This window comes from Lontra canadensis, unplaced genomic scaffold (assembly GCF_010015895.1).
Source record: "Lontra canadensis isolate GAN:19392208 unplaced genomic scaffold, GSC_riverotter_1.0 scaffold72, whole genome shotgun sequence".
NCBI lineage: Eukaryota > Metazoa > Chordata > Mammalia > Carnivora > Mustelidae > Lontra > Lontra canadensis.
In genome coordinates, this window is record NW_022631066.1 from 8919148 (window position 1) to 8944446 (window position 25299).

The window sequence follows — 25299 nt, forward strand, 5'->3', positions numbered from 1 at the left end:
TATTGAAAATGCAGAGAAAGGAGATCCTAAAAGTTGGTATCAAGGGATAGTAAATGCGAAAGAATTGTACATTCCCAAATCTTACTATGTTATAAAACAGCACTTTTTTACTTTATTTTAATACGTGAAATATGTGTAAGGGTTTGCATCTATTGTTTTCCCATCTGACTTCTATTCCCGTACAAACTCAAGTATCTTATCTCATGAAAAGACCTACACTAATTGATTCTTAAACTTTGTTCTTTCATCTCCAAGGTAAAGAGGGGGTGGTATGGTGATTAGGACAAAAGTGAACTATAAAAATTTATTTCCACAGAGGAACAGCATTTCAAATGGTATTTAACAATTTTATCCTATAACTTGTTAGAAAGGATTCAAGAAGGTAAAAGGGGATAATTAGAAACTTGTTCTCTGATGAGGTTTGTGTGAATGACCACAATTTGAGACAAAGGCTCAGATCAACGCCAGGAATAGAGGAAAACAATTACAGCCCAGAACCTAGATTTCTGTCAGTAAGGTAGAATTTCATAACAGTTTAAATATGTGGAGCAAAGGTTTGTGAAGAGTCTAAACTAACATTGAATTTTGTGATCATTTTTGATAAACTATAATATTGCTTACTACATAAAATTGCTTACTATAATGTAATTATCTCTTACTATAGAGAATTTTATGGGAAAAAGAAATCTGCTTTCTAGACATTTCGTGGCTAGGTATTGGTATAATATACTAACTAAAGTAATAAATACCAAATGCATTTCTATGTAATTATTTACTATCCTCTATCTCTGGATTTCATTTTTAAATATTTGAAAACTAGATATCTTGTAAGTTATTTTTTTATTTGAACAATAATTAAAGCAAAAGTATGTCATTAACTTTTTGCAGGTTGCATTTTATAGTAATTATTCAATATTAGACTTCTCAAGTGTTTTTATATGAAGCTTCAGTATCATGCTCACGACGACTGCCTATGGTTGCAGTATTATTCCCATTTTTCAAATGTGTGGTGAAGGCCCAGAGAGTTTGTGACTTAGCTAGTCACACACATGATAGAAATATCACTCAAAATCTTCTGACTCCAGATTTCCTCACCCTAGCCTCATACTTGTTCTGTTTATTTGTGAGGCCATGATATTACCATGTCTGGTTGATAGCATGCTTTTTGTCTTTTCAGGATATGGCTTTAGTTGCTCCCGAGGCTCCTTCAGAGCAAGCGCGGAGAGTTTTTCAAACCTATGATCCAGAAGGTAAAAGATTTTATTATTTTATTATCAATGGCTGAGTGTTTTATATCTTTATATATTTGAAATGGATTGATACCTGAGTTTTATTCAAAAGCATTTTTGGATTATTGAATGGGTTGCATTTCTTCAAAATTTTAAATTAGAAGTGTGAAAATGGGAACAAATAAGGATGCTTAATGACTGTCAAATTCTCACATGGTGTAGGGTTTGCAGGTTTCTTGGGGTAACAAAGTTACGGTTACTGCATCTTGACTTCTGATAATCTGTGTTAAACAGGAAAATAGCACCTTCTAAACAAGCTTTTTGAAAAGTTATTCCTTTGTTATTCAAATTATTCTGTTATTCAAATTAATATTAAATAAGTCTTCCAGAATGCCTTCTTAAAAATTGAATAAAATTGACCAATATTCTATAAATTTTAGGTATACAAAGTGTTGCTTTGATAATTTATACATTGCAGAATGATAAGTATAGTAGCATTAGCTAACACCTCTGTCATGTCACATAATTATCATTTTTCTGTGGTGACAACAGTTAAGATCTAGTCTCTCAGCAACTTTGAAGTTTATAGTACAAAATATTGTACTGTATACAATATACACAATACAAAAATAATCGTTATGCTGTGCATTAGCTCTTCAGGACTTATCTACTAGTTGCGAGTAACATCTTAAACACCTCCCCTGCTAGCCTACCTCCCCAGCTCCTGGTAACCATCATTCCTCTCTACTTTTTAAAATTCAACCTTTTTTAGATTCCACATATAAGTGACAATGTACAGTATGTCTTTTTATCTGTCTGACTTATTTCACTTAGTGTAATACCCTCGAGGTCCATCTGTGTTTTTTCAGAAGGTAGGATTTCCTTCATTATCATGGCTAATCAATATAACATTGGATATATAGAGATATGAACCACATCATCTTTACCCATTGATGGACAGTAGCATTGTTTTCGTATCTTGTCTGTTGTAAATAATGCTGCAGTGACTGGGGTAGCTAGTGCAGGTACCTCTTCGAACTATTGGTTTCAATACCTTCAGATAATACCTACTAGTAGGATTTCTACATCGTATAGTAGTTCTGTTTTCAATTTTTTGAGGATTTTTTGAATATGTTTAATAGGTGTACCATTTTATATTTTCGTCAACAGTGTATACTTGCTCTTTTCTCCACATACTCATCAACATTTATCTTGTGTCCTTTGGATAAAAGCCATCCTAACAGGTGTGAAGTGATGCCTCATTCTAGTTCTGATTTGCACTCTCTTAATGATTAGTGATATTGAATATCATTTCACATGCCTTTGGCTATTTGTATATTGTCTTTAGAAAAATGTCTTTTCAGACCCATTGCCCTTTTTTAATTGTATTATTTGCTTTTTGCTGTTGAATTCTATGAATTCCTAGTGTGTTTGGGGTGTTATCAGAGGTTTGGGAAGATTTTCTCCCATTTTGTAGATTGCCTTTTCAGTTTGTTGTTTCCTTTGCTGTGCAGAGGCTCTTTAATTTAATATGACCCCACTTCTTTATCTTAGGGGTGTTTTGTTTGTTTTGGTGTCTTGTCTGAGAAATCATTGCCAAGACCAGTGATGAGGATCTTTTTTCCTGTGTTTTCTTAGAGTGGTTTTACAGTTCCAGGTCTTACATTTAAGTCTCTGATACATTTCAAGTGAATTTTTGTGAGTGTTGTAAGGGGTCCAGTTTCATTCCATTTCATAGCCATCTCGTGTAGATACCCAGTTTTTCCAACACCATTTCTTAAAGAGACAGTCCTTTCTTCAGTGTTATGTTTGACACATCCTTATCAAAAATTAGTTGACCATATATGAGTAGGGTTATAGCTGGGCTCTCTACTCCGCTAAACTGGTCTCTGTCCCTGTTTTTATGCCAGAACCATACTTTTATTATAGCTGTGTAATACAGGTTGAAAATCAGGTAGTATGACACCTTTGGCTTTATTTCTCTTTCTCAGGATTGCTTTGGCTATTCAGTCTTCTGTGGTTCCAAATAAATTTTTTCTATCTGTGAAAAATTTCTTTGGAATGTTGATAGGAATTGCATTGAATCTATAGATCACTTTGGGAACTATGGACATTTTCACAGTATTCTTCCAATCCAAGTATATCTTTGATGGTATCTTTCCATTACGTGTCATCTTTGATCTCTCATCAATGTCTGGTTTTGGTTGTATAGGTCTTACATCTCTTTGGTTAAACTTATTCCTGAATATTTCATTGTTCCAGTGCGATTGTAAAATGGGATTGCTTGCTTAATTTCTCTTCCAGATAGTTCATTGGTGTATAGAAATGCAGCTGGTATCAGTATATTGATTTTTGTATCCTGCATATATACTAAAACCATTTATTAGTTCTAACAGTGGTTTCAAGGAGTCTTTAGGGTTTTATAAATATAAGATCATGTCATCTGTATGAATGCCTTTTCTTTTTCTTACCCAGTTGCAAAGGCTAGGACTTTCAGTACTGTGTTAACAAGAAATGACAGGCATTCCTGTCTTCTTTTCTGATCTTAGAGGAAAGGAATTTTTTTTCCATCGTTGAGTATGATATTATAGGTTTGTCATCTGTACCCCTTATTACACTAAGGAACATCACTTCTATATAAAATTTTGAGTGTTTTTCTCATGAAAGAGTTTCAATTATGCCAAATGCTTTTTCTGCATATTAAGAATGATCATATTTTATTTCATTTTATTACTGTGACATATACCACACTTACTGATTTCTGTATGTCGAACCATCTTTGCATCCCTGGAATAAATCCTGCTTGATCATAGTGTATGATCTTTTTAATGTGCTGTTGGGTTTGGTTATTAATATTTTTATTGATAACTTTTTGCATCTGTATTCGTCAGGGATATTAACCTGTAGTTTTCTTGTAGTGCCCTAATCTGGCCTCAGTCTCAGAAAATACTGGTCTCATTAATATGGTTGAGGAGTGTACCTTCACCTTGAGTTTTTTTGGTACAGTTTGAGAGGAACTGGCATTAATTCTTTAAGCATTTGGTAGATTCACCAGTGAAAATATCTGTTTCTGCAGTTTTGTTTGTTAAGAGGTTTTGGGTTACTTTGTCAGTCTCCTCTTTGTTCCGGATCTGTTCGGATTATCTGTGTTTTCATGATTCTGTCTTGGTAGTTTATATATTTCTAGAAATTAATTCACTTCTTCTAGGTGGTCTAATTTGTTGGTGTATGATTGTTCATAGTATTCTGATAGTGTTTCTGTGGCATCAGTTGTAATGTTTCCTCTTTCATTTCTGATTTTGAGCCCTCTCTTTTCTTGGTGTATATAGCTAGAAGCTTGTCTAGTTTTTCAAAACCAAGTTGTTAGTTTCCTTGATCTTTCCTATTGGTTTTCTGGTCTCTATTTCATTTATTTCCATTTTGATCTTTGTTATTTCCTTATTTCTGCTGTGGCCTTAGTTTGTCTTTGTTTTCTAATTTCTTGAGGTATAATATGAAGTTATTTGAGATCTTTCTTATACTTCTCTTAAAACTGCTTTTGAGGGCACCTGGGTGGCTCAGTGGGTTAAAGCCTCTGCCTTCAGCTCAGGTCATGATCTCAGGGTCCTAGGATCGAGCCCCGCATCGGGCTCTGTGCTCTGCGGGGAGCCTGCTTCCCCCCTCTCTCTGCCTACCTCTCTGCCTACTTGTGATCTCTGTCTGTCAAATAAATAAACAAACTCTTGTGGGGCGGGGGGGACTGCTTTTGCAGCATCTCATAGGTCTTAATATGTTGTGCTTGCATTTTCATTTGACTGTATTCCTTGATTTTCCTTTTGAGTTCTTTGACCCATGGGTTGTTCCGGAGCATGTTGTTGAATAGCCATGTATTCCAGATTTTCCTTGTTACTGATTTCTAGTTTCATACCCTGGTGGTCAGAAAAGACCACTGGTATGATCTCAGCCTTCCTAAATTTGCTAAGACATTTGTTTGATCTATCACGTGATCTATCGTGGATGTTCATGCGCACTTAAGAATATGCCTTCTGCAATTGCAGGGTCATAGGGAAGTTCTATTTTTAATTTCTTGAGGAATCTTCACACTGTTCTCCAAAGTGGCTGCACCAACTTGCATTCCCACCAACAGTGCAAGAGGGTTCCCCTTTCTCCACATCCCCTCCAACACCTGTTGTTTCCTGTCTTGCTAATTTTGGCCATTCTAACTGGTGTAAGGTGATATCTCAATGTGGTTTTAATCTGAATCTCCCTGATGGCTAGTGATGATGAACATTTTTTCATGTGTCTGATAGCCATTCGTATGTCTTCGGTGGAGAAGTGCCTGTTCGTATCTTCTGCCCATTTTTTGATATGATTATCTGTTTTGTGTGTGTTGAGTTTGAGGACTCTTTATAGATCCTGGATATCAGTCTTTTGTCTGTACTGTCATTTGCAAATATCTTCTCCCATTCCGTGGGTTGCCTCTTTGTTTTCTTGACTGTTTCCTTTGCTGTGCAGAAGCTTTTGATTTTGATGAAGTCCCAAAAGTTTATTTTGGCTTTTGTTTCCTTTGCCTTTGGAGACATATCTTGAAAGAAGTTGCTGTGGCTGATACAGATGTAGTGAAAAGAAGGGCCATCTGTACCCCAATGTTTATAGCAGCAATGGCCACGGTTGCCAAACTGTGGAAGGAACCAAGATGCCCCTCAACGGACGAATGGATGAGGAAGATGTGGTCCATATACACTATGGAGTATTATGCCTCCATCAGAAAGGATGAATACCCAACTTTTGTAGCAACATGGACAGGACTGGAATGAGTTTATGCTGAGTGAAATAAGTCAAGCAGAGAGAGTCAATTATCATATGGTTTCACTTATTTGTGGAGCATAACAAATAGCATGGAGGACATGGGGAGTTAGGAGAAGGGAGTTGAGGGAAATTGGAAGGGGAGGTGAACAATGAGAGACTATGGACTCTGAAAAACAATCTGAAGGGTTTGAAGAGGTGGGGGGGAGGGAGGTTGGGGGAACCAGGTGGTGGGTATTAAAGAGGGCACGGATTGCATGGAGCACTGGGTGTGGGACAAAAACAATGAATACTGTTATGCTGAAAATAAATTTTAAAAAAATGATAAAAAAGCAAGATGAGAAAAAAAAAGAATATGCCTTCTGCTGCTGTTGAATGGAATGTTGTGTATATGTCTAAAGTGTCATTTAAGTTCATTGTTTCTGTACTGATTTTCTACATTGATCATCTGTTTGTTGTTAAAAGTGGGGTATTGAACTCCTCTACTATTATTTCATTGCTGTCTAAAATTCTCCCCCATCTGTTAATAAGTGTTTGTGTTTAATATATTGAGGTGCTCCAATATATGGTACATAAAGGTTTATAATTGTTATATCTTCCTGAGGAATTGATCCCTTTATCATTATATTGTGACCTTTTCTCCTGTTAGTTTTTTACTTGAAGTCTATTTCATCTGATATAAGTATAGTTATCCCTGTTCTCTTTGGCTTCCATTTACTTGGAAAATCTTTTTTTTGATTCTTGAGAGTCCTTCAAGATTAAGTGAGTCTTTTGTAGGCAGCATTTGGTTGGGTTTAGTTTTTTTTATCCATGAAGCCACTCTTTTAATTGGAGAATGTAAACCATTTAGAGTAGTATTTTGATAGGTAAGGACTTACTATTGCTATTTTCTTAGTTGCTTTCCAACTACAGTTATATAGTTCCTGTTTCTCTTGCTATCTTTGTGACTTGATTTTATAGCAGTATGTTTTGATTCTTCATCGTTTATTACAGGTTTTTGCTCTGTGATTACTGTGAGGCCTTCGTCATATGTCTTATAGCCATCCATTTTAAGCTGATAACCGTTTAACTTCAATTACATCAGAAAGTTCTGCCCATTTATGTGCCCTACCCATAATTTATTTTGATGTCCCAGTATACATCTCTTTATACTGTATATTCATTAACATATTGTAGCCATAATTATTTTTAACACTTTTGCCTCTTATATGTTAGAGTTCAGTGATTTACACACCATTACAGAATGAGAATGTTCTGTTTGTTCATTGAGGTATAATTGACATAAAACAGTTTCAGCTGTACAACATAATGAGTATGTATATTGTGAAATGATCACAGTAAGTCAGGTTAACATCCATCACCATACTTAGGTTTTTTTCTTGTGGTGAGAAGTTTTAAGGTCTATGCCTTGAGCATCTTTCAAATATACAATACAGTATTACCTGCAATCAACCTGCAGCACATGACATTCCTAGAAGTTATAACTTGGAAATCTACACATTTGATGCCCTTCAACCTGTACTTCCTCTGTCCCCTACCACCAACCCCCCCCCCCCCCCCCGCCGAAGCAATCAGTCTCTTTATCCATGAGTCAAGTTTTGTTTTTCGATTCCACACATAACAGAAATCACAGGGCATTTGTCTGATGTATTTCACTTTGCATAATACCCTCACCTTCCATCATGTTGTAGAAAATGGCAAGATTTCCTTTTTTATTGATGAGTGATATTCTATATTGTGTAATTTTTTTCCCATTCAGCCATTGATGGACACTTAGGTGGCTTCCATATTTCAGGTGTTATAAATAATGCTGCAGTGAACATGGAGGCGCATATATCTTTTCGAGTTAGGTTTTTAATTTTTTAAGGAACGTCCATGCTATTTTCCAGAGCAGCTGCACCATTTTTTATTCCCATCAACAGTGCATAAATGTTCCTTTTTCTCTGTATCCTTGCCAACACTGGTTATTTCTTGTTTTTTGATAATAGCTATTCAACACATGTAAAAGGTAATATTGCATTATGGCTTCAATTTGCATTTACCTGATGGCTAGTGATGTTGAGTACCTGTTCATATACCTGTTGGCCATTTGTGTATCTACTTCAGATAAATGTCTATCCAGATCCTCTACCCATATTTTAATCAGATTAATGTTAGGGGGTTTTGCTCTTGAGTTGTAGGGGGTTGTTCATATATTTTGGATATTGACCCCATATCAGATGTATTATTTGCGAATATTTTCTCCCATTTGGTAGGTTACCTTTTCATTTCATTGTTTCCTTTGCTCTGTAGCTTTTTAGTTTTATGTATTTTTACTTTTGGTGCCTTTGCTTTTGGTGTTAAATTCCAGAAGTCATAGCCAAGACATGTCCTAGAGCTTACCACCTATGTTTCATAATAGGACTTTCATGTTTTCTGATACTCAAGTAATAAATGGATTAAGTTTTTATGTATGGTGTAAGACAGTGGTCCAGTTTCATTCTTTTGCATATAGCTCTCCAGATTTCCTAATGCCATTCATAGAAGAGACATACTGTCCTTTCCTTGTTGTAGATTACTTTGTTGTAAATTAATTGGCCACTTGTGGATTTACATCTCTGTTCTGTGCCATTATGTGTCTGTTTTTATGCTAATACCATACTGTTTTGATTACTGTAACTTTGTAATGTACTTTCCTATCAGGAAGTGTGATGCCTCCAGCTTTGTTCTTGCTCGGGATTGCTTTGGGTATTTGGGGCCTTTGTGGTTCCATATAAATTTTAGAAATGTTCATTCTAGTTCTGTGAAATATACCATTGGTATTTTAATAGGGATTGCATCAAATGTGTAGGGTGCTTTGGGTAGTACGGACATTCTAACCGTATTAATCCTTCCAAACCATAAGCACAGAGTAGCTTTTTATTTGTATCTTCACTTTCTTTTCATTAAAGTGTTACAGCTTCCTTATTAAATTATATTCTTCTTGATACAGTAGTAAATGGAATTGTTTTCTTAATTATTAGTGTATAGAAATGCAACGGATTTTTTTTTTTTGTATTCTGCAACCTCACTGAATTTGTTAAGCCATTTTTTGGTAGAGTATTTAGGGTTTTCTATATAGAATGTCATGTTCTCTGCACATAGTGACAGTTTGACTTCATCCTTCCCAGTTTGGATGACTTTTCTTTTTCTTGCCTAACTGCTTGGTTAGGACTTCTAATACTATGTTGAATAAAAATGGTGAGAGTGGACACCTTTGTTCCTTACCTTGGAGAAAAGGGTTTCAGCTTTTCACTATTGAGTGTTATAGTAGCTGTAGGCTTGTCAAACATGGCCTTTATTATGTCGAGGTAGTTCCCTTTATATCTGCTATGTTGAGAGTTTGAATCATGAATTGATGTTCAATTTTGTTAAAGGATTTTTCTACGTCTGTTGAGATGATCATATGATTTATTTTAGCCTTCATGCTGTTAACAGGGTATACTGAGTTGTGGATGTCAGACCTTCCTCATATCCCTGGAATAACACACTTGATTGTGATATATGATACCTTTAATGTATTGTTGAATTTTATTTGCTAATACTTTGTTGAAGATTTTTGCATCTGTGTTTATCAGGGATATTGGCCTACAATTTTCCTTTCTTGTGCCATTTTTGTCTAGTTTGGCTATCAGGATAATCATGGCTTCCTGAAAGCATTTGGGAATATTCATGTCTCTTCTACTTTTAGAAGAGTTTGAGAAGAATTGGTATGTATTCTTCTAACATATTTAGAATTCACCAGTGAAGCCAGCAGGTCCTGGACTTTTGTTTCTTGACAGACTTTTTGATTAGTGATAGTTTCCTTATTCACAATTGGTCTGTTACAGATTTCTAGGAATTTGTCCATTTCTTCTGTCTAGTTAATAGTCTCTGATCATTTGTATTTATGTGGTATCAGGTGTCATGTCTTTGATTCTGAGTCATCTTTTATTTTCTTGGTACATCTAATTAAAGGTCTCAGTTCTCTTAAAAAAAAAAAGAACAGCTCTTCATTGATACTTTTCTGTTTAGCCTCTATTTCATTTGTTTCCACTCTGATTATTATTCCTTTATTATTTTCTTTCTAGTTCCTTGAGGTGTTTGACATAAACAGTCTTCTATTACACTTCAGTAGAGAATTTTGAATTTGACTGTATATTCACCTTTACCAGTGAATTTTATATTTTAATGTTACTAATTTAGTGTCCTTTGATTTCAGCTTTAAAAACCTCAGTATTTCTTATAGTGTAGGTACATGGAAATAAACTACCTCAGCTTTTGTCTGTCTGAGAATATGATTACCCAGCAAAATTGTCATTCAGAAAGGAGAGAGAAAGTATTTCTTTTGAGCACTTGCTCTTTGGGCCTACAAGTTTTCTGCTGAAAAAGCTGCCTATAGCCTGATTGAGATTCCATTGTATATGATGAGTCTTTTCTTCTGTTGCTGCTTTCAAAATTCTGTCTTTGATTTTTGAGAGCTTGATTACAGTAATATGTCTTGGTGAAGAAGAGCTTTCAGGACCTTTGAGCTTCATGTACTTAGATGTCCCCTCTCTCTTCCCAAAGTTTTCAGTTCTGTTTTTTCCTTATGGGACTCCCATGCAGAATTGCGGAGAAGAAGACTATGTCCCAAATGAAAAAAAAAAAAAAAAAACAAGACAAAACTACAGGGGAAGAAAAAGGGCTAACATAAGGGAGATAAGCAGTCTACCCGATAAAGAATTCAAAATAATGGTCATAAAGACACAGTGGATGAAATCTGTGAGCACTTCCTCAAAGAGATAGAAATTATAAAAAATAACCAGCCACAGAAGAAATGGCAACTAAAGTGAACAATACACCAGAGGAAATCAAAAGAATGGGTCAGCAGTCTAGAAAATAGTAATAAAAAGCAACAATGCTGAATAGCAAAGAGAAAATTAAAAAGTGAGGATGGGTTAGGAGACCTCAGCAACATATCAACCATAATAACATTCTCATTGTAGGGGTCCCAGAAGGAGAGAAACAAGGTGGGGAAACCTATTTGAAGAATTAACAGCTGAAAATTTACCTAATATGGAGAGGGAAACATACATCCAGGTCCATAAAACACAGAGATCCCCAAACAAGATGATCCCCTGGAAAACCAAGATCCACACCAAGAAAATAGTAAAGAGAATCTTAGAAGCAACAAGAGGAAAAGCATACAAGGGAAACCCTATAAGATTATCAGCTAATTTTTTCAGCAGAAACTTTGCAGGCCAGAGGGAGTAGCTAATGTTCAAGTGCTGAAAGAAAGACAAAAAAAAAAAAAAAAAAACTTAGAGCCAAGAATACTCAACCCAGCTAGGCTATCGTTAAGAATTAAAGAGGAGATGAAGGGGTTCCTCACCACTAAAATCTTACAAGAAATGTTCAAGGGACTATTTTAAGTGGAAAAAGGCCACAACTAGAAGAAAATTATGAAAAGAATTGGATACAAAATCAATATACAAATCTGTTGTGTTTCTATACACTAATAATTAACAAGAAGGGAAATGAAAGAAACCATGCCATTTACCATTCTATCAAACAGAATAAAATACCTAGTAATAAATCTAACCAAGAAGACAAAAGACCTGTTCTCTAAAAATTACAAAACATTGAAAGAGATTGAAGAAAACACAAATAAATGGAAAGATAAACCAGGCTCTTGAATTGGGAGAAGTAATATTGTTAAAATTATTGATATCACCCCAAGCAGTCTACAGTGTATTCAGTGAAATCCCTATCAAAATAGCAATAGTGGCTTTCATACAACTTGAAGAAAAAACATCCTAAAGTACATATTAACCTCAAAAGCCACAGCAAGCTTGAGAAAATGAACAAACTTGGAGGTAATACAGTTCTAGATTTTATATAATAATCCAAACAGTATGATATGGCATTGGTCTGTACCAATGGAACAGGATAGAGAGCCCAGAAATAAACCCATGCTTATATGGTCAATTAAACTATGACAAAGGAGGCAGGAATATACGATAAGAAAAAGACAATCTCTAAAATGGTGCTGGGAAAAGTGGACGACTTTCTTAAACCCTACACAAAAACGCAAAATGGATTAAAGACTTAAATATGAGACCTGAAACCATAAACTCCTAAAAATGAACCCTCAGAAAACCTACATAGGCAGTAATTTGGATATCAACCTTAGCGATATTTTTCTGGATCTGTCTCCTCAAGGGAAACAAAAACAAAAACTATTGCATCTACATCAAACTAAAAGGCTTTTGCACAGCAGAGGAAACCAGCAAAACAAAAAGGCCAACCCTGAATGAGAGAAAGTATTTGCAAATGATATATCTGATAAGGGAGTATTATCCAAAATATATAAAGAATTCTTACAATTCGACATCAGAAAAGCACATCATCCAATTTTAAAATGGGCAGAACACTTCTATACACATTGTCCAAAAAAGACCTACAGATGGCCAACATACAGATGAAAAGATGCTCAACATCACATTAGTGGAAATGGAAATTTAGGAAATGCAACTTGAAATCATGAGATATCACCTCACATCGGTCAGAATTATCTGGTATCAAAAATGCAAGAAATAAGTGTTGACAAGGATATGGGGGGAAAAAAGGGGGGTACCCTCATGCAGTGGGAGTGGTAATATAGGCTGGTGCATTGTGGACAGCAGTATGGAATTTCCAGAAAAAACTAAAAATACAAGTATTACATGACACAGTAATTCCATTTCTGGATATTTACGAGAAAAAGTATTGATTTAGAAAGACATAGACACCCCTATGTTTACTGCAGCATTATTTACAATAGTCAAGATAATGGAAGCAATCCAAGTGTCTATAGAAGAATGGATTAAAATGTGGTATATATACAGGAATATTACTCAGCCATAAAAAAGAATGAGATCTTGTCATTTACAACAACATGGATCCAAAGGGTATAAGGCTAAGTGAAATAAGCCAGACAAAGGAAAATACCATATGATTTTACTTAGATGTGGAATCTAAAAAACAAAGGAACAAGCCAACAATACAACAACAACAAGGGTGACAAGAGAAACAGACTCATGGAGAGCAGATTGCTGGTGGCCAAATGAGAGGACGTTGGAGGGGCATGAAATGGGTGAAGGGGATCATGAGGTATGAACTTCAAATCTAAAATTTAAGCCTATTTAAAGCTAGCCTATTTAAGCTCATTTAAATGCTATTCCCTTATGTTTCTGAGATACAGTGACTCTGACTCTAGTGTGCATTTATGTAGCCTTGAGAATAATTTGACTTGGAGGTTGTTTCCTATTCATCATTCCTTAGGCATTCTCTAGAAATTCCTTTTGTTCAGTTCAGTCCTCTCTATTCCTCTTAATGGTGCCATTTTCTCCTCTGTTCCCTTGCTGCTTCCCTCCTGCCACCCCCACCTACCCCGACCCGTGTCGTCCCCGCCCTCCTTCTGCTCCATGTTTTGTAGCTTTTCTATCACATAATACAGGGGGTTTTGCAGGCCAACCTGTAAATTAATTTCTCCTTTCTTTCTGATTTTTCAAGTGCTTACACAGTGTTTTTGGTTGAACTATGGTGCCTGAACAGAGTACCTTGTTGAAACTTGAAGTTCGGGCTAGCTTGAACAGTCAGACATAACACTGCTTGTTGGGCAGCCATGTGTCAGGCAGCCCTTCCTCCTCAGGCGCTCCCATCTACTGGGGAGCCAGACGAGCAAGCCAGTAGTAATATGAAGGCAAAGGCCAAGGAACGCTGAAACATGACAAGGTCCGAACTTCATGATGATATCCTAAAATCATGATGAGCTGTCACCTCACATCAGTCAGAGTTATCTGGTATCAAAAACGCAAAAAATAAGTGTTGACAAAGATATGGAAAAAAGCCGGGGGACCCTTTTCGTTCCCTTGCCTGGGAACAAAGGTTGCGTACTTTTTTCTACCGGTTATATTACATTGCAGCTATGTGTTATTAAATTTTTAATAATAAGGTTAGGTAAAGTATAATACATCATTTAGTAAAAGAAAATTTATTATTTGACTAAAACTGGCATTAATTTACTTTTAGATCTCCGTTTTATTTTGTATTCCCAAAAAACTTGACTCTCTCACACCTACAGTGGTTTGAAAATGTTACAGTCCTAAGAGCTAACGTGTTCCCCTCCAGCCCCCCGTCCTCCATCTTCTCACAAGTTGTCTCCTGCTTTCTCTGTTAATTCTGGGATTTGCTTTCCTCCTGCAGCACAGTTTAACTAGTGACCAGGCTTTCCCTTTTCTTCCCTTGTCTTTCAGAACAGAAATCAGGATTTGGTGCAAATGGTGAAGCTTCTTGGGAAATGACTCCCTTAACTGTCACTTGCGCTCTCCTTCATCAGTGCTTTTTTACATTGAGTTATTCCTCCTCTCAGCCACTTGACACTTTTTACAGTCTGTTAAGTTAAAGCTTCTTTTTCTTCTAAACACACAGCTTTTTCCCTTTTCAAGTGTTTTAAACACAATTTAACCATACCAGAACACTTACATGTTACCTGCTTAAGATCACAGCTGGTGCACTCTCTTGTCCTCTCCTCCTCCCGTTACCCGTGCATTCAAGGTCTAGAGCTGTGGTCTGGTGTGACTGGTCAGCAAATGGTTCTTGCCGGTCTTTCCTCTGTTGTTGGTACCAAGGGCTTATCATTGCAGCATCTACTTCCATCGTCTCTCAGGAAGTCGGTGCCTAAATACTAGATGTCCTAAGCTTCATCTGCTTTCAGACTTAAGCATTTCTTTTTCTAAAAATTTTGCCAGATACTTTATTTGGTATGAATTCAAGAATAAAGTAACATCAAAATAAAGGTTTTAAAAAGGTAAGCAATTGTCCAAATCACCCCTTCTAATCGGGGGTATAATAAAAGTCTTCAGTGAATTATGAAAATTATAGTCTAGCTTTAAAATACCGTATGCCCTAAATGTAGAATCACTGGACTGGTAGTTACTGTTGTTCTCAAGAATGTGTGTGATTAAGATACTCATAGGTATCTTAAAAATATGTTGGACTATGTATGCTTGAGGTTAATCGTGTTTGAGTGAAGAAGGTTGTTTGTTGTCCCAGTTTTTGTTTGCCTACTTTATGGGGCCAGTTAGCTCCTGGCTTAGTCTCTAATTACGTTAAGAAGCGATAAGACTGCCCACCATTCAGGGTTCCTTAGGAACATTGTAATACGGACTGTTAATCAGGTGGATATACACCTAGCCCAAAAAACAAGGAAACCTATGGAGAGAATTGTCCCTTTCAACTAGTGGCCAAGTAAAGCCTGTTTTACATTTTGAATGCTAAGGTTTTAGCTGTGACTTAGCTAAACAGATGCGTTTTCTACCTTTTAAACTGATCAAATTTAAGCTTACAAAGCTTGAATATTTTTACACTTACCTTCAAACAAGTTCTTTACTCTCTATACCTCAGATTACTGGTAATTTGAAAACTGGGAATTAAGCCTTCACTTTTAAAAATTATACATTTTTACTTATCCTAAATAAGGGGGCCCCGGGTGACTCAGTTAAGTGTCTACCTTCGGCTCAGGGCATGATCTCGGGGTCCTGGGATCAAGTCCTGCACTGGACTCCCTGCTCAGCAGGGAGCCTGCTTCTCCCTCTACTGCTCTCCCTGCTTGTGTGTGCTCTCTCTCTGTCAAATAAATAAGTAAAATCTTTTTAAAAAAATATATAGATATAGGTACCTATATCTATATTTATATCTATATCTATATATCCTAAATGATTCTTTGTCTTTTAGTCAAGGTCAATTTTTCTTCAAATGGCTAAGCATCTGCTTAAGAGGTTTCAGACCATAAAATCTTAACTTCTTTCTTCCCTTTCTGAAAGAGTATATGCCACATCCTGAAAGAACCACTACACTGTATTCTGGAGTATGATAGAAGTGGGCCTTTTGTACATCTTGTTCTCCATGACAAGACTTTGTTTTTAAATATCTAATTCCCGAAAAGGATATTGTGTGGAAAGTTGATTTAAAGCTGAAATAGTCTCCTGGAATGAGTAAATGGGTAGAGAAACACAGACACTGCACATTTAAGGGAATGAACTTGCTTGTTAAAACTGTGATTTCAAATGCCCCTACACGCCTTCTTTGTGTGTCATGTGCTATTGCATCATCCGAGTTTGGGCCCTTTCCCAATGCTATTTCCTCAGCAAGCCCAAGAAAAGGAATACTTTCCATAAACTCATCTTCATCAACCGTTTGTTTCTGTCCTGAATCTCAACTTTTGAATTTTTCCCTTTAAGTGTATGGCTTTTACTTAAATGAAGTCTGTTATAGGGATAGCTCTTGGTCTTAGAGCAGCATATCATTAACATTCTTTCAAAAAGAATGACATTATAACTGACATTGTAATTAAAGGAATTTGTTGGTAAAGACTTATTTTAATTGGCTTTCTTAAAGGGAATTTAAAGGTTCATATTTTTATTCAGACATACCTAATTACTAAATAATTACGATAACTTTAAATAGAAAGATACTTTTATCTTTGACATTTATAACCTTCTTTAAGGAGTAATTTCACTTTTAAGTTTCCTGGGAATTCTCAGGTACAAGTCATGTGGAATTTTTTGATTAGAAAAATAAATCATTGCCTCTGTGCCCAGAAAAGTCGGAGAGTATCTAATAATAGGCACAGTTGCCTCTCACATGACTTTTCTCCTAGCATTTCTTAAAGCAAACTCTTACTCAAGATGCTAATGCTATTTTTCCCCCCAGATAATGGATTCATACCTGATTCACTTCTAGAAGATGTGATGAAAGCATTGGACCTTGTTTCTGATCCTGAATAGTAAGCAAAATAGGAAGTGTTGTTTAACTGACTCAGAAAGAGTCTATCACATTTAAAACATGACACAGTTTTGCCTTTTTAAAAAATCTAAACCTGAGTATAGGAAGCTTAGTTCTTAATATAAAGCAAAGATGTAAGGAGAAATCAGTATTTATAGTATCAGTATTTATAGCAGACTCAACATACTTAAAATGACCTTTTCCCCACGCTTTTCCTATTGTTTTTTCTCACTATAAAACCTTCTCCATTTTTAAAACTCTGTGCATATCTGAAAGTAATGACAGTTATCTATAATGTCCATATTGCTAGTCGTCTCACTTAAAGGACCGGCAAGCTTCGGACTTGGTCTTAAAGACATTTGATTGAAGACATTGCACATTGTATATCATTAAATTGACCTAAAACCTTTGTAAGCAATCCCGGTATGTTACAGAATATAGTTTTCAGTATTGCTAAATGTCCTCTTTTTATACTTTGTACATTGATACATCTCTAACTTTTCATAAATGTGTGCTTTTTGGTATCGATGACAATCTCTTTTCTTAAGGGGATACATCTTTTGCTCAAATATGAAAATACAAAGATCACCTATGATCTATACTAACTTTTCCTTCTGTAGTTTTTAATTTTCGGTCTGAAAGTTATCTGACAATGAGCAAATTAGAGCTTGCAAAAGCACCATCAAACATTTAAGTACACACAGTTTTTAGAACTTGATATATAAAACTGTTTTTAGATAGCTTGTTACATTTTCTTTGAGAGTATGAAACACATTTTCAAATTGCTCACATCTGAATTAATTTATCTATTCCTAGAGCTCTGATATTATTCATTCTTAATAGACATAATCGTTTCTAACTTAAAGAGGAAGAACTTAATTCAGAAAAATGAACTTGTCCAATAAATGGTATAATTATAATTATGTATTTTGTAAAATCGCAAATCGTTATTTCTTCTAAATGGATTTCCAAATAGAAACCATCTTGTTTATATCACTGTAGTTTGCAAAAGAGAATTGAACTCAAGCAGTTTTGATTGTTGACAATTCTTAAGAGGGAAAGCAGAAAAAAAAGTTGTTGTTTTTCCCAAATTCTTACGTATGTGGCTATCTATCATCTACTTAATTTTCCCTTTTACATCAGGATACATAACATACCTTCAATTATAAAGTTAGTACACTTGAGTTAGATTGTTTTTCCTAGAGGTAGCTGACAAATTGGACTGAGTTTTTCATTCTGTATTTTGGCCTACTCACATTTATAATATGTGATGGCCTATAAACAAATAGCACCGCATAAAGATTAATGAATTAAATACATTAAATATGACCATGCCTTCATTTGTTTCATGCCCTAATCTAACCTAACATGCCCAGTCTTACTCAGACCCGCTCTACCGTCATATCCTTTGCATTATATAACAAGGTATATTTAACCTGGCATGTAAGATCTGGGAGAGAGGGGCGCCTGGGTGGCTCAGTGGGTTAAAGCCTCTGCCTCTGGCTCATGATCCCTGGGTTCTGGGATCGAGCCCCACATTGTGCTCTGTGCTCAGGAGGGAGCCTGCTTCCACCTCTCTCTGCCTACTTGTGATCTCTGCCTGTCAAATAAATAAAATCTTAAAAAAAAAAAAAAAGATCTGGGAGAGAACATGGAAAATGAAAATTTTCTGCAAAGACCATTTTCATTTTTACAACTCTGCCTTCCTAGTCCCACGTAACCCCTTTCACCAGCCTTGGCTCCACCTAAATGGCAAGGGCTAAGCAAAGCATGTTCACTGTAGGCTGCTCTTGGAACAACGTAGTCCACACCTCTCATGGTCATTCACTACACTTCAGCATTCTGTACCTCTTCACCCTATACCCTTCAGTTACAGTGTCTAAATTTTAGCTGCCTTTGCATTTGGTTCTTGAAAGTAAGCCTTTTGGGAGATGTTTTTGATTATCTGATGTGCCTTTGACACGGTTTCTTTTTCTCTTTGAGCTTAAACATTTTTTTTTAAGTTCAGTGGCTCATATGATTGTTAAATTCAGGCATACCTATAAAGCAAAGAGAATTGCCTTTGGGAGGTTATAAGCCTGCGTTTACAACCCAAGCTTTTTAAATTACTTTACCTAATAAGGGGCAATGTTTCAAAGTCGTCATCATCATTTAAATTCTAAATAGTAACAGAGTACTCTGGTTTAAAAATAACCAAGTTTTGGCAAATTAGATGTCATTCCTGTGTATTTGTCACTAAAGGTCTAAAAAGAACAGCTCTTAAGATTTTTGGCAGTGAGATGTGTTATAGTACTACTCATTTAATCTCTATGAAAGAAGGAAAATAAGCTTTTTCTCCTTTGGTATCCACTGCTTTTCTTTTTTTTTTCCCTCCCCATAGTATCAATCTCATGAAGAATAAACTAGACCCGGAAGGATTAGGAATCATCTTATTGGGTCCATTCCTTCAAGAATTTTTTCCCGATCAGGTAACATAATTGAAGACACAACTATATGTTTTTTCTCCTGGGATGAACATTTCATGATTGTTTCAGCATTTCTTTTCTACTCATGTAAAATGGTATAACATGCAGCTAGAAGACGAAGAAAGCGCTGTTATGATGTAAATACTTCCCCATACAGAGAGGATAAAAGGGTGTGTGTGTTCCAGTACAGTAATGCAGAATTTCTGGGGAGGGGAAAGTGGAAGAGCGAGCAAGCACCAGCACATACAAAATAGGGTACTGGTTTTTAAAGGAGCTGTAACAATGACAAGTATGTGCAGTAAGAAGAGAAAGACCCTCTTTACCCACCTGCACCCTATTTTCCTTCTCTCAGGTCACTGTTACTCATAGATGGTACTTATCTTTTCGGAACTTTTAAAATACATGTAAATAAATAGAGAAGGTAAAGGAGTCTGTGCAGGGGAAACACCTAAGTTGCAGGAGAATTTTAGTTAAGTGAAAGTAGAACCTTGGAGTGGAGCTGTACTGTTTCATGTTAGGACATGTCTTCCACTGGGTTTCGACAGGTGCTAGTCTCCATACTCCTGAGTCACCACTACATCCGTGACAAAGCCAGTTCTGTAGCCCATGCCTGTCTTTTCTTCGTGTTTCCTAGCTCAGTGAAGGATGTTACTGCTAAACCAGATGCCAAATTTAGGCCAGGTATAGTGGGATCATTTCATCAGATACCATCATAGTTTAAGTTAAAGATCTGTGTTTCAGTAGAAATGCCAATTTCTATTTCACCTCTCTTTTATTAAGGAGATGTACTGGCAAGCTTAAAGTCATGGAGGGAAAAGGTCAAGATAGAGATGTTAATTTTATGTTTTAGGTCTAAATTATCTTTAACAGAGTAGACATTACTGACACTCAGTCTTGGTAATTAAAAGAGAACCCATATTTTCTAAATCTAGATCTGTTATGGTTAATGCGAGTAAAGAAAGTGAGGTGAAATTCAAAGTAAGTATATAACAGAATAGCTAGATGTCTTTTGGTAAATTTTGGTAAATGCTTCATGAAAAACTTTTTTCTGACATTATTAAAACGACTATTGGATTGTGATATCCTCTCTCTCTTAAATATCTTAAATGTTTAGTAAATTATAGCATTAACTTTATAACATTAAATTAAAAATTATTGCACTAAGTTTGGGGGCAGATTTTGAAAAGTGCTTGGGAAATATAAACCAAGTGGGATAGTTACCAACTCTTGGAAATCTGTATCTCAGATGCAGTTCATCACATGATAGTACTTACAAATATTCTAAGAACTTATTAGTTCAATAAATTAAATTTTTAATTGTATTATTCCTTTAGATAATTAAAGAGAATTTTAGTTCCCTGGTCTTTCATCTCCAAAAGCTTGTTAGAAATGCAATTTCTCAGTCCCTCCTCCAGGGGATTCTCATGGTGCCAGAGTTGGAGACTTGCTGCTTCAGAGAAGGACGGGGCACAGTCCCGCCCACTCACCTGCTTTTCAACTTTCTGTGGCGTATCTCTTCCGACCACGGCCCACACCACTGAGACCTCTTTATACTGCTTTGTACCTGACCAGTTTTGTGAAACTCAGTAAACCTTTAATCAAGTAAAGTTGCAAAATGGGTCAGAAGGGCAGCCCGGGAAATACTGGTCTACCTTCAGTGATCTCTACAAACATTTAAAGTAGGTGCGAGGGAAGAGCAACTTCTTTGCCTAAAGGAGAGGCAGAATGGAGAGGGAGGAGGTTGGGGGTCTGCGGAGGAATACAGAAGCATTGCCTTGAATTTATTTACAATAAGAATAGCAGAAGCAACTACCATTTTTTTAAAGCTCATAACTATGGCCCAGGTACTGTGTGCCTTATAAATTAGGTACTATTTCCCCTCCATTTTGGCAATAAGGAAATTGAGGATTAGAGAATATAAAACAATCGCTTGAGGTCATACAGCTAGACAGTGGCTAATTCAGCAGCCCCGGATCGGTCCTGTGCCGCTGTGTTACAATTTCCTTCTGTTGATATTTTGCATTTTCTGCCAGTTGTTCATGAGTGGAACTAAAGAATATAAATTGTGTATCTATTCCAGTAAAATATTTACTTTCTAAGTTAAAGTTCATTAACTCTGAAAAGAAACAGCCAAATTATCTAAGTAACTAATTCCATCAACTTATGTATGCAATTAAGAGAATGATCACATTTTTTATTTTTCTATTTTTTTGGAAAGCATTTTGAGTAAGATACAAGAGTTATAAGCTTAGATTTATTAGATTTTTTTTTTTTAAGATTTTATTTATTTGAGGAGAGAGAGCATGTAGGGGGGAAGAGACAGAGGGAAAAGCAGACTCCCCGCTGAGCAGCAAGCCTGATGCAAGGCTCCTTCTCAGGACCCCAGGACCATGACCTGAGCTGAAAGCAGACACTTAACTGACTGAGCCATCCAAGTGCCCCAATTTATTAGATCTCTTTTCTCAATTTTCAAGAATTTAAAAAATGAATGTACAAATACCCAACAGAGTCTTTTCATGGGAAAATGACTATTATGTTTGTCTACAACAGAAAAGTCAGACAACTGAGTAGTTGGAGAAATGGCATAAAAGCTAGACTGGTTCTGTATTTTAGGATTCTTGGTTGCAAATCACAGCCTGAGTTGACACAAGTGGGAAGGAAAGGTAAGAATTGTGAGGAACAGCTTATAGGCATTCAAGAACTGAAGCAGGGAGGACTGGGGCTGTCTGTCCCTCTCCCATGGTTTCTCTAGAAAATTGAAGCCACTGTTGCCAGCAGCTCTCTTCTCTAAGTTACAAAAATGGAACAAATTCTAATGCGGACAAGGACCAGCTTTTGTCCCATGCATATCCTTATATCAGTCAGATAAGGCAAGGGACACGAGGCCCTAGGCCCTGAGGGAAATCACTGGAGCCGGGTACGTTAGGTGGGGCCAGACCATTGATGGCCTTGAATAAGAGGTTAAGAGAATTGGACTTGATCTTTAGCTAACTGAGAATAGAAGGTTAAGGCAGGAAGGCTAACATGATCAGATTTCCTCTAAGTTTAGTAAAATGGGAATTTATAGGATTTCACTTCTTTATTGGATATTATTAACGGCTCTAAGCACTGTAATTCACATCTTCATTTCCCACCAGGCTCTTTTCACTGTTTAGAAGTTGACAATATTTAGAGGGGGGAGGGTGGGTGGAAACCCCTTTCCATTGTAAGCCAATGGAAAATATTGGTACATAGATGTTTGCAAGCTGACGAAAAGTGACATTACTACTCTTATGCATTTATTGAGAGGAACAAATTATTTACAACCAGAAAAAGGTAAGATTTTAGGAAATATTTGTGTGTTTTAGAACCCTGTCCTTTAAAAAAAAAAAAAACCAGAAGAGCTTATAATAAATATCAGTACTTCCTCATTTTACAGTGTCTTCCCCAGAAGCCCCTAGTTCAGTTTTTATGTTTTTAGTAGATAAGGTCTTAAGTTTCTTGCATCAGCAAATGATTCCCCCATCAAAGTGTATGGATTTAAGAAACTTGAATTTTCCTTTCAACTGCATTTTCCTTTCAAAGTATAAAAGTAAACTTTAAAGTTTTAATAGTATTTTATTTATAATAGGGCTCCAGTGGTCCAGAGTCTTTTACTGTCTATCACTACAATGGATTGAAGCAGTCAAATTATAATGAGAAGGTATGATCATTCAGAGTATTTTGTCTTCACCTTAATTTGGTAAATATGAGTCTGTAACAAGGTTTGATTCCCATAAAATTGTCCGAGAGTCTTTTACTCTCTTTACTGCTACAGCATATTTCAGAACTGGTTGTGTTTTGATTTGATCAGTATATGTTAGTCATTGAGATCTTCATTAGTGTTTTGGAACAATAGTTTCACTGTGACAAAACAGCTACATTTACATACATTCTATTACTCTCGGCTGTATAGCTATTACTAGATCAGATTTTGCCCATAAAATAGGTCCTGTTTTATCTGATAATTGTAATAACTTGAGTTAAATGCTTTGTGGACCATTTTTCAGAAAAAGAAGTTGTACTGTGGAGAGTTGAAAAATGTGAGTTGTAGTCTCATTGTATTAAATTGATTTCATCATATGGAAACTCCCAGTTAAAACTAATAAAGTTATTTCTTTAGGATGCTCAGATAGATTAGAGCTTTTATATTGGAAGAACATAATTAGAACAATCATGTGTACCAAACACTGAATATATAAAAATACATATACTTTGGAAGAAGACAGTCTGTATCTATTCCTTTTAAATTATACATTTGGAATTTCCCTTCCAAAAAAAAGAGATTAATGACTGACTTGTTTAATAAACACAGTGAGCTCTTTTAATGAGTTAGGGTATTAGTATATTATTTCACAGACAGTCCTAAAAGTTTTTTGCAATTAAATCAGAATAAAACTTGTTTCTAGTATCCATCTGCCCATGTATATTTTATAGGATCATCACCACTGTATATAAACTACCTGGCTAGTTTTACCTACCAGACTTTTCCTACTGTTTGATTTTTGTTTCTGTCCTGACAGCCTTCTTAATTTTTTTCCCATGGTTTTTCATGTAATATGGACTACAGTCATGAATAGCATTTCATTGACAAACATCCAGTTTGCTCCTATCTGTGGAAATTTTAACACTTTCAAATTTTAAAAGGTGAACTCCTCCTCTGAATATATAGCTCTTTTTCTATTACAGCTTCTAATCTCATGAGCTAGCATGACCATTCCAGTGCCTCCATATTAAAGCAGTAAGAACTATATTATATAAATAAACATTTCTTCCAACTGATATATGTTATTTAAAGGATGATATTTTTTCTTTATCAGAAACAACATGTATTTTAGGGTTCACATATGTTTTTTAAGTCATGATCTTAATATCTAAAAATCAACTGCCAAGCTATGAGTTAAAATGTGTATCACCATCTTGTTTCCAAATATATTTCTACATAAACTAGTAAGCAAATATTCGTGCTCATAATATCTATCAAAATAAAATTAAATATAAAATTCCATATGAAACTATATGCAAGGCCTTATTTGCTAGCCCATGCAAAGTTTTCTGTCCTTCTTAAGACTGACCTCTGTGGCTTTCTTTGTTCAACAGGTAATGTATGTTGAAGGAACTGCAGTTGTTATGGGTTTTGAAGATCCTATGCTACAAACAGATGACACTCCCATTAAACGCTGTCTCCAAACCAAATGGCCATACATTGAATTACTGTGGACCACAGATCGCTCTCCTTCACTAAACTAATTTGCCTATTTATAAGGAAGATTGTAATAGCAGATGTTGAAAGAGGGATGCAAGACTGGCAGTTGGCTACATGAAGCTATACACTGGTATCACTGATTAACTGTAAATAACAATTAAAAACACATTTTCAGTGTTTAAGATATGTTTAAATTATTTGCTTTATGTTAAAGGTTACCCTATTTTAAGTCTTTGTGTGAAATTTACTAGCAAAACTAAGCTTTAATCAGAGTTCGTCACTTTTACAGTCAGATAATTGGTCATTTATTGAATTATAAACATCCTAATACTATACAGCATTTGTATATTGAGTATCAAAGTTACTATTTATAAGCTACTTTGGGTTTTTATTTCATTCAGACATATTTTATGGTTTCAATGATTCTGGCTTGCAGTCTATCAGCCTCCACATTGAAATGCACAAGAGTTAAATCTTTGTTGTTTCTTCTCTAAAATCTGGTTTCCATTAGGAATACTGATAAATTATCAACCTGGATTTTTTGCCAATTGGCTTAGCTCTGGCATGTTTATAAAAAGTAGAAACTATAAGGGAACATTACCATTTATTCACTGATATATAGAGGATGTATTTCAAAAAAAATGATAAGAGAATCTGTTTGATAGTCTTAACACTGTTAACTCACTATATTGCCAAATACACTTGCCCAAATTTGTCCCAGCAGCCCTGTAAGCCAGTTTTCTTGTATATTTATGTGATAAATGCATGAGAACATCTGTTATTACATTAG

General features: G+C 35.7%; 1 protein-coding gene across 5 annotated transcripts in view; it reads left to right on the plus strand.

Annotated features, from left to right (window-relative positions):
* Window positions 1-24691, plus strand: part of MINDY3 (MINDY lysine 48 deubiquitinase 3) — an 84348-nt gene extending 59657 nt beyond the window's left edge. For 4 of the 5 annotated variants that reach the window (XM_032880911.1, XM_032880913.1, XM_032880916.1 and 1 more), the window contains 5 exons: window positions 1178-1250; window positions 16749-16821; window positions 19201-19288; window positions 22896-22967; window positions 24404-24691. In XM_032880911.1, the coding sequence (XP_032736802.1) occupies window positions 1178-1250; window positions 16749-16821; window positions 19201-19288; window positions 22896-22967; window positions 24404-24553 (456 nt within the window). In that variant the 3' untranslated portion in view covers window positions 24554-24691. The remainder of the gene's footprint in view (window positions 1-1177; window positions 1251-16748; window positions 16822-19200; window positions 19289-22895; window positions 22968-24403) is intronic. The other variant, XM_032880912.1, reaches the window with a different exon arrangement.
* Window positions 24692-25299: the final 608 nt, after the last annotated feature.